This window comes from Vigna unguiculata, chromosome 3 (genome assembly GCF_037176805.1).
Source record: "Vigna unguiculata cultivar grain cowpea cultivar isolate G323 ecotype 2 chromosome 3, ASM3717680v1, whole genome shotgun sequence".
NCBI lineage: Eukaryota > Viridiplantae > Streptophyta > Magnoliopsida > Fabales > Fabaceae > Vigna > Vigna unguiculata.
Genome location: NC_140794.1, coordinates 10,080,047 through 10,090,848, shown reverse-complemented (window position 1 = coordinate 10,090,848; position 10,802 = coordinate 10,080,047). Strand labels below are relative to the sequence as shown.

General features: G+C 28.2%; 1 protein-coding gene across 1 annotated transcript; it reads right to left on the bottom strand.

The window, feature by feature from the left end:
* Positions 1 to 4,319: 4,319 nt before the first annotated feature.
* Positions 4,320 to 8,275, bottom strand: LOC114176512 (uncharacterized). The gene is made up of 2 exons (XM_028061575.2): positions 7,805 to 8,275; positions 4,320 to 4,935 (listed from the first exon to the last, which is right to left on the bottom strand). The coding sequence occupies exons 1-2, from the start codon at positions 8,087 to 8,089 to the stop codon at positions 4,768 to 4,770; spliced, it is 453 nt and encodes a 150-aa protein (XP_027917376.1). The 5' UTR covers positions 8,090 to 8,275; the 3' UTR covers positions 4,320 to 4,767.
* Between the last annotated feature and the right edge of the window lie 2,527 nt (positions 8,276 to 10,802).

The following is a 10,802-nucleotide window of genomic DNA, read 5'->3' as shown; positions in this document are numbered from 1 at the left end:
CCACTTGATCTAACCAAAATGATCAAATATCTCTAGATAGGGTAAGTTACCTATGGTATTGTCACACAAGGAGTCTCACTTCTAATTTCACCATAAGAACCTTCTTCAATTCTCACCACCTAAATTACTCTAGTAGAGAGTAGAGTATACGATGACTTCTACTTTTGACCAACATGAAAAAATATTATATCCTTTGATAATATACATCAATACTATTTCAATTCCAATTTTAATTTTTTTATTGTTCAATGACAAATTTAACTCTAAACAAGAACATGATTGTAATAATATATATATATATATATATATATATATATATATATATATATATATATATATAATATACCTTTGGTAATATATGTATTTGATACTCAATTATTTGAAGAAATAGTCACACATAATAACTACAACTCAACTTTCAATACGAAATATAAATCTGCTTAACATTTATTAATAAGATTTAATTAAAAATCAATAAATAAAAGGCTGTATGAAATTATAATGAAGTTGTATAAAAAGTCTTGGTAGAGTGCTTTTAATATTCTTCAGCAAATATTTTAAGCATAGTTGGTAGTATATTTTTTATTTTCCTCCCAAACTTTATTATCTTTGGATCCTAAGTTTCATCCTAAAACTAAAGTGAGTTAAGCACATGGCTTTTGCATCTCGAGGCTTGCTAGCCCCAATGCTTCCCTTTCATAACAAACACTTTTACAAGCAACTATTTATAAACGTTCTTGAACTTTGTGTCGATAAAACTTTATTACCACAAATATATATAATAAAGAGAGAAGAAAAAAAAAAAACTGTTGCATGCTAAATTATGTTTGTTTTAGCAATGTGATATATTGAAATAACTTTAGTGAATAATTGAGCTAGATATAGGTGCAATGGTTGAAAACTTATAAAAACAACACCAAGAGTGCATTAACTATCTAATGTTACATCTTTTTATAAAGAAAGTTGTGATTCTAATTTTTTATTTGCATTTGTTAATGAAATGGGTAGCAAAAGAATATTGAATTTGATTTGGGAAAGGAGGGAAAGTGGTCCTCATTTTTTTTATTCTACAAATTGTTTTATGGTGCTATGGATATATAAAACATTTTGGACACTTTTTTAGGTTTCATCCTCTGAAGCAGAAGAGACAAAGAGCAACAAAGTGAAGAAGGGAATGAGATGTTTGTGAAGAAGGAAGGTGAAAGGTCCAAATTTTAAAATTCAACCCTAAAGAGAAACAAAGTGATTCCATCATGATAAAAAAAAAGAATTATTATTAAACATTTTTAAGTGCTTTCGGGATTCGTCAATATCTCCCTCCACTCAAATTCAAAAGGGTTAGGTTTTTATTTCTCTTCAAGTGCACCCCAAGACAATAGAAATGCTTTGAATAAACTTTTTTTTTTTGGGTGAGTACTAGAAAATTATCGAGAAGAATAAAAAAATTGTAAGTTTAAATTAATTTATACATAAATTAAAAATAAATATTATTTCAAGAAATCAAGTCGGAGATGTAAACCAATTTTAACTTCCAAAAAAATGATTTAATTTTATTAGGCGAAAGTGCACGTGTTAATTAACACTTTTTGCTATCATACATGGAGGTTATTCTATATCTTATACAAAGAATTCAAGGTTATGCTTTAGTTGATATTTTGAGGAGTGGGAAAGGAAGTAGTATGAATTTTGTTTTAAAATTTTAAATAAATATATTTATTTTAAATTGTTATAAAATTATTTAAAAATTTTATATTTGAATTTATAAAGTTGTTATTTTAAAACTAATTACAACATATGTATAGATATTATTGATATATAAATATTTGAAAAAAAAATTAAATAAAGTTCAATGTAAAATATAAATTTAAATAACTTAATATTCTTAAAAATATCAATTTCAATAAAAATATCATTGTAACATACATGTAGAAATTAAACTTTGTCTCGATTTGAATTAGAGGAATTGCTCTAGCTAAAAAAATTAGAATTAAATTAATTCAAAATAATAAATACAAAGACTAAATTGAGTTTTTTAATATGATACTTGTCTAAATAGTGACATGTGACATTGTTAGGTCACACTACCTTTGTCATGTGACAGTACCATACTTATTTGATATGTGACAATTTAAAAATTTTAAAAAATATATATAAAAAATAAAATAAAAAAGAACACAAATTGACATGTGACACATTAATTAACATAATTAGTAGTGTATTAATAAAAGGAATCAAATTGTAATATATTTTAATAAGTAGGAATCAAATTGAGACTAAAAAAATTTATGATTTAATTAAAATTTTAAAATAAAAACAAAAATCATTTGAGGATTTAAACTGTTTTATTATGTATTTTTATTTCCGTGTTTTCATTTTATTCCTTATGTCTAGTATCTCGATTTTTTTTCCATGTTATTTTTATTTTCATCACATTTAATTCTTTAATAAATATTTAAATAGCAAATATGTAAGAACATAAAACAAATAAAACAAGAAGTATTTTGAAAGTATATATTTTTTTTTTATAGTAAATATAGTCTGTTTATATTTTTGTGAAATGTAATTTTTATTATAAATTTGGTGTGGTTCCTCCGCACTCTATACTTTATATTTTTTTATTTTATTTTTAATAATTTTTTATATAATAACAAATTATGAATGAATTATAGAGTGTGAATACATGTGATATCAAAATTAATAATTATACATAACCTGACTTTATTTGGAAGTGTTTTGAAAGTAAACGAACATGAAAATGGAAAGGTGATGATGGCTCATTTGGTAACAATGGAATGGAGTTGTTTTTTTTCAATATATAAAATATTAAAATAATGAAGTGGCATTTGTAATCCATTTCATTCTTCTTCTGCAATATCATTCGATTCTATATTACCAATTGACACAAAGTTCAAGGTATTTGGAAAGTGGAGTATTAATATGATTTAACTTTCAATTATCGATCTCAAGGAATTTGGATTTTATGTTGATTTTTTATTTTTGTTGTATTGTTTTTTTATTTATAATACGCTAATTATCATTAATTTTGATGTTTTAAAATATATTTAAAATACTAACACAATATTTTGAATGTTCAACAGAAGACAACATAAAAAAAATCAGTAGAAAATCTGAACTCGATCTCAAACTATCAAATATAAATTCTCCATTTATAGCTTAGATACTATTCTTTCAAAAATTAAATTATTCTATACTTTCGCAAAAACATCTTTTAAGTTCTCTTTTAGACCTTATGTAGTGTAAATCAATGAAATTAAATTACAATAACACTTTTCAGGAAAGAGTGTGTGTCTACCTACGTCAACGTCTTTATTTTGAACGTAGTAGAATAACGAAGATGGTTGATTTATTATTTTAGAATGTTAATCCGGGCATACCTTTCAACCCATCAATAAAATGATAGGTCGAATTAAAGTATTTAATTCGTTAGCTTGTTTCGATCCAATTTACTTAATTCGTCAAATTTGTGGGTGGGTTAATCTCTCTTTGACCTACTAGTTCGTTTTTTTTATATTAAAAATAATTTTAAAAAATAATTTTTTATATTATATTTATTTATAAAATAAATATACAATACTGTTATAATCTAAATTATTAACACCAATAAATTAAATTTTAATTATTAGTTATAATAAATTAATTTAATTCTTAAAAAAAAAAGGAAAGATTACACAACTAGAAATACAACATAAAGTCCCTGATAATATTTATTATTACCACGTTAGTTATTGAAAGTAACAACTCTTGAAAGAAAAACAGCTAAATATATTAAATGTTAAGCACGTAAAATCAGAAGTCAAACAATTGTGACTTGTAAATTATCTTAACGGATGTTTAGAAGTAACGTGATAAATGTCTAAGTTTAAGAATTTACTTGACATTATAAAAATTTGTTTCGAAATTTTTAATTTTACAGATTAAAGTGACAAACATTTTAAATTTTTAAAGACTAATATTGTTTTACTTGATTTGAAAGTGATAATGAAATAATAAACGGGAGAAAAATAAATAAAATAGGACAAAACTTGTGAAAAAAACAATTATTATAAACAAACCAAGAGACAACTTTTTCTATCCCCACAAGATTACCATCACAATTATTACTATTACCAGTGGTATCATTCTTGTCATTTCGATACTACAACGGATATAACAAAGAATTCAACTTTGCATTGCTATATTTAACACTTACATGTAATAAACTTCGCACTGTCAATCACTAAACCAAAAATCGTGTCGTGACTCGAGTTGAACAAAATGATATATTATGCAGTAATCTTAGCAATCAAATGCACCCACTCTTTGAACCATTTGGTGATCTTTGCTTACTCACTTTCTATTATTAATCACAAAGTGATACGTTTCTAACATTGCTGCATAATATGAAGATCTCATGTGGAAGAAGCAGAGAGAGGATTTACCCAGTTGATGGGCACAATGTTCAATCTATTAATAATTGATTTACACAGGAAAACCCCCCTGAAAGCTTCATGATTTGGGTGGACAAGAATTGGGAAGACATATGAACAGAATTGATGTTTTACTTCAAAGATGGAAATGATATCTAAGTGCCAAACCCGGTTTGCCTAAAACTAAATCCTATTTTACATCTCATAAACTGTAAAGAGAGCTCCAGAGGTAAAAATGGCTGGAAGGCAAACCCCAAGAAATACTCTACTCTTCACAGAAAATGAATCAAGCCCTTGATGCAGTATGCAGAACTTTGTCTATGTTCATAATCTCTCAGACTTAATTGATGGAAGTGGGAAGGGTGTTGGAAGAGGAACATGGTAATGTGTTTTGCTGATGAGAAGGCCAAGAAATTCGTTCTGGACAGCATGGAGCAGGATGAGCAATAAATGTTGGAATCTCGTCTCCAGGCATAAGAACTGAAACCCCACTTGCATATACACTCATCTGCAACAGTTACAGAAAACCATGATGAAATTCATGTGTAATTAATCAAATTATGGGATTCAGTATGTCCAAGATGATTTAAAGAGTTGTATATTGCCACAACATAAGTTAATAAACCAAGCTTCACAAACCATTGCACATTTGTTGCTCCATTTATGTCTAAAAATGTGTTTGGATACACAACTAAATTGAGTACAAATACAACAAGTCTTTTTACATGATAGCTTATGTCACAAACTTGTAAGAATCACTAGTTACTTTTATAGTTAAACTCTTTCAAAAACCACTAAAAGCATTAGTTTTGGCATCATAAATGAATAAAATGTATTATCAATAAACATGTGAATTCTTTCAGGCTATGCTACGCTATTTAGAGTATGAAATAGTCTAGCTGGTGTTCAGACACATTATGTATGTAGATATAGAAATGCAATAGCTGCAGTACTATTTTCTAGTTAGATTTCTCACCACAAAAAGAAAATTCACCAAGAGGGCCTAGTCCAGAAAAACAGAAGACAGTAGCATATCAGAAAGTAGAAAACAATTGATTAGTACTTGACATTATCATCCATTTTAAACTGAAGATTTAACCAGGTTAGTTGATTGTGACAGCTTTACGATGGAAAGAAAAGAATGCTTCAGTTAGACACACAGTGTCAGACACAGCCAGGAAGGTATGGGTCTAAAATGCAAGCACACAGGGAAAGTGAATTGGTCAGTATCATGCACAACGTTTTATAGAAAAAGTGGCTAAAACAATCGTAGGTAAAACACCATAAAGGCACCTATGTTGACTATTGTTGAACTGAGTTTTACTGTGAAGTTGTTTGCATCCGATGCTAAACTTATAAACCAAGATCTAGCGAGTGAAACACATCCCATCACTCAGCAAAGTGATTAAATTTTACTGTATAAGATTCACTGGGTACAAAGAATCTTTTCCTAGACACCTAGTGGCCCTCACTTCTGTGTAAGATTAAATGAAATAAAGTGACAAAAACAAAAGCATTTATATCATAAATTTGACAATAATGCAATGAAATAAACATGATACACAGAAAACAAAGCATAGAAATTGCCTTCATTTTAAAAGTCAATGTTCTGCACTATGTATAACATGTTGATACCTTTCAATAGTTAGCTATTATTAAAGGACACTAGTTAAAGAATCAATATACAATACTTTTTTTTTTAATTAAAAATCACAGTAAGATCATATTACAAAATACTTTTTATTCTTTGGTCATTAACAGGGTATATGAGTGTCTTTGATAGATTAACAGTTCAAGAATCACATGCTATATTGCTACCTTTCTGTGTGATTAGTCTCCAATCCAATTCCCTTCTGGGCATGGTTTGTTACAGAAATGTGAAGTTCACTTTTATGTAAAGAAAATTCCAAAACCGTCTCTGACCACTATCATTACCATAAACAATAAAAAGAATCCCTGTCAGAAGGCAAAGTGCGGGGAGCATTTTCACCAAAGTCCATATTCTGTTATCTATATTCCATTAACACAATACTGAGATCCTCTAAGCTGATGAAAATGCCAAAAAAGTAAGCTATTAAATTCTGGATTAGTTCCTTTCAAAATAAAAATTTGAATTGTTTGATGAGAGAGCTTTTGTGTCTAAAATCTCATTGGCCAATACCAGAGAATCATTTAATAGTTTTTGATAAAGGTGAAAGAAACAAATCCATCGGAGACAGCGTCTCAATCAAGTTGTGCCCTACTACCGAACTGAGATTGGATAAGTAGGTGGGTCCAGCGTGTTCCACCGAAGGAATGGCACAAGGCAGACAACACAATTGTTACATGGTACTGGTTCATCATAGGATGCTACACTAGACTACATTAAAAACTAAATATTAAAGTGGTATAAGCCAAGAAGATATATATGTAGAATAAAATACAATATACCATGTGGTTACTTTATTTCTCTATTAGCATACAAGACTAGCATTTAAACGTTGACCAAGTGTCTGAGACCACAGACACCGGCCACACACGGTTTCATCAAAGATTTTGGAGATGCTGGAGATGATGAACAGCAAGGACAATGTGGGTCTCAAATTTAATCACAAAGATCTACAAAGACTCGTGGCAAGGGACCAAGTGTTGAGTAGAATGCTTCCACGCAGGACCATCTTCACATAAAAACTTACAAGACAATACAGTTCGCTCACGAATCATAACGAAGATAATTGACAGAACGTGCAAATGCAGAATGAAATCAAACCAAAAAAAAAATGGTAGGGTTAGCTAAAAGCTATTGAGTTCACTTTTTAATGAAGATAAAAAAAAAGGAATTCGTGAAAGCTAAATTCATATTTGACAGTTGAGGATTAATATTAACCACCCCAGCAGAAATGGTAGAGCATGTTTTTACCACAGAAAAGGCACAAACATAAAACATTTGAAGAAGGGAACAGAAGAGTAGAGCCACTAGGAAAGCCTCTAATGGAAGACCAAGATAGTTAGAGATCTAAACTGGTATATGTAAGTGGGAGAACTTCTGAAATTGAGTTAGACTCAGGTCCAAGAATGAACAAGAAAACATAGAAGATGGTGGTGATTAAGATAACAGGCACAATCACAAAACGTGTTGTAACAATCAAACAGCCCAGAAGAATTTTATTGAAAAGAAAAATAGCAAGAAGACTTTAAAATCTAAAAAAACAAAAAAACCAAGATCCAGCACTCTTTGAGCAATTAGGTGGGAAAATCATGCGAATTAACAATTACATAAAAAAAAAACGCGAAAATGGGAAAACCCACCAAAGAAGAAACAACTTTTGGCACGAAAAGGTGGAGGCTTTATCATCGGGACGAGTGCATTATACTTTTTTTTTATTGATTTTACTTACTTTTGGTGAAGGGTGAGCGAGCTTGGCGGAGAAGCCGATCTGGGCTTCGACGTCGCGGGGGCCGGGGCGGGCGGCGGGAGAGAGGGGCGGCGAGGTGGGGCGGAGGAACCTCTCGAAAATGGCCATGACTAGGAACATGGAGATGAGAATGGCGGTGGCGACGAAGCCGAAGGAGACGGCGTTGACGGAGCTGTCAAAGTTGGTCCAATGCTCGTCTCTGTGGACGTTGAGTGGAGCCTCAATTGGTGGCCACCCGTTCGCATTGGCGTGGTCCCCCACCACCATTTTTGGTGCCGATGAAGATTCTCTTCTCTTCTGCTCCTATGCTGTTTTAACCATTTTTTTTTTGTTGGCCGAGAAAGAGAGAGTGAAGTAACAATGGGAGAGTTCAGTGAAGTTTGGCAATGGAGAGAGCTTCACTGAGTTAAGCAATGCAGAGAGAGTGAGGGAGAGAGAAAGGGAAGAAGTGAAGTGAACATTGGAATTTGGATGAAGCTCTCTCTCTCCTTTTCTTTATATTTCACACACATACGATAAAAACAGAACCAGGAACCTCTTTACCATGATTATTCATTTTTTTTATTTTATTTTATCCTAATGAAGCTGTTTAGTATTAATGATGTCTTCCCTCTCACAACCTTCTCATTCTTTCGTCTTTCGGTCTCAAGCTGTTTATACGGATTAAATAAATAGTAAATAAATAATAATATTATTAGAAGTGTAAATAAAAATTAATTAACACCAAATTAAAGACAGAAGCTCTAAACTAATATTAAGCACACTGCGTTACGAGCTCAAATATCATTATTGACTTCAATTTTAATAAAAAATAACTATTTAAAAATGTTAAAGCACTGTAATAGGATATATTTTGACTTATTTTTTTCTTAAAAAAAACTTATCATAAAACTCTTATTTATATGATACTTATTCTAAAACAGAAAATAATAAGAAAGTCTGCCCAGGCTATTTTATCATGCCAGTCTTATTTAAAAGTGTTTTTTTTTTTCTTTATTAGAATTTGATATAATAATAAAATAGCGCAGATGAAAATAAAATCTTCCAATTAGATGGTTTGATTAAATAAGTAACATAAATTTTAGTTCCTTATATTATTCAGATGGCAACAAGTACAAAAGAGTTTTTTTATTCTATTAAAAATAGGTATTAGTGTTATTAAGGCTAACGAATTAAAAAATATTTTTTAATAAATCGCATGACAATGTTTTATAAAATATATATTTTTGGAGTAATTTTTTTTCTTTTAATTTCTTATAGAGACATTAGTTAACATTTGCCGCAATTGGTTAAATTTTATTAACAGTGGACTTAGTTTAGAAAATTTTGGGTAGTTATGAATAAGGCCAGAAGTAATGGACTTACTATAGCCAAATTTGTTATTTTAAACTCGATTTAAAAAATAAATAAATACCACACTGAACTCGTATCTAATTTTCTTCAATATTAGACCCTTTTAATGAGTAAGGAAAAAAAGTCAAATCACTGTAAGTTGAATTTTTAATTGAGTAGTGAATTATTTAGACATACTAAATAAAAAACATTCACTTTATATAATTAAAGTGTGGTAACGTTGCTTGTATTTTTTTTTAAGTATATGTAAGAAAAAAGAAAAAAAATAGGTAAAATAGTCTTTTGGATCTCACTTTTCTAAAACTTTAAATAAGTGTGCAGATTTATTTTAGTCATAATTAGGTTTATATTTTTAAAAAATGTGAAATAATGAGGTCATTTTCGTTAATATAGTACTAGCCGTGTCAAGTATGTGTCACATGTCAATTTTATTTTTTTTTTAAATATTTATGTTACATGTCACATAAGAGTCATGGTCATATGTTAAGTCACTATGATGACAGATGTCAAGTTATTATCTGAATCACAAATTAGTCTCTATATTTATTTTTTTAATTTTATTTTAGTCCCATTTTTTTAAATCTTTCAACTTGATTCTCTCTAAATTAAAACCAAATTTAATTTTTGTATAAATGTTATAATGACATTTTTATTAAATATTTTAACAATATTAAGTTTATTTAAATTTATATTTTACATTAAAATTTATTTATATTTTATTTTAAAATTTTAAATTGTTATAAAATTGTTTTAAAATTTTATATTTGAATTTATAAAATTGTTATTTTTGAACCAACTCTAACATTTGTATAGAAATTATTGATATATAATGTTATGTATATTTGAAATATAAATTTATCAATCTATATACTTAAACTTTGAAAATAAAATTTAAATAAAGTTTAATGGAAAATATAAATTTAAATAAACTTAATATTGTTAAAAACATGTAATAGAAATATCACTTTTAATAAAAAAAATATCATTATAACATTTATATAAAAGTTAAATTTGGTTTCCATTTGAAGAGGATGAAATTAAAAATAAAAATAAAAATTTGGGACTGAAGTGGAATCAAAATAATAAATATAGGAACCAAATTGAGATTCAGTCAATGATTCGACATGTGTTATCATACTGACTTGACTGGTAGCGCGATATTGACGTGACATATGGCATGAATAATTTAAAAAAATAAATGAGGAGTTGATATGTGACACACACATACTTAACGTTGTTAGTACATCGTGGGATTAAAAATTATTTGGGGACCTATTTAAAATTTTGATAAGACGACAAAAGGAGTATTTTAAGAAAAAAAAATCTTTTTAATTTAAGTAATAAACTCCTTTTTTATTTGGCAAGTAGAAATTGACTTTGTAGACAGAATTTCATGCAAGATTTTAATATGTTTATCGTTAAAATTTTAATATAATAATATAAATGAAAATTTTGAAATTAAATATACTTAATTAATAAATTTGTTAAGATTAACAAAAAAAAATTAAACATTTTTTAATAATATAAAACTACAAAATAAAATATTTAAATTTGATAAAAAGTAAAATAAATAGTTATATATATATATATATATATATATATATATATATAATATTAATACAGTTAT

What these genes read in the sequence shown, in the direction of transcription:
- LOC114176512 (XM_028061575.2), bottom strand. Translation starts at nt 8,089, where the DNA reads ATGGTGGTGGGGGACCACGCCAATGCGAACGGGTGGCCACCAATTGAG. An exon ending in TCGCTCACCCTTCACCAAAA is followed by an intron (nt 4,936 to 7,804) that starts GTAAGTAAAATC and finishes TAACTGTTGCAG; the next exon opens with ATGAGTGTATATGCAAGTGG.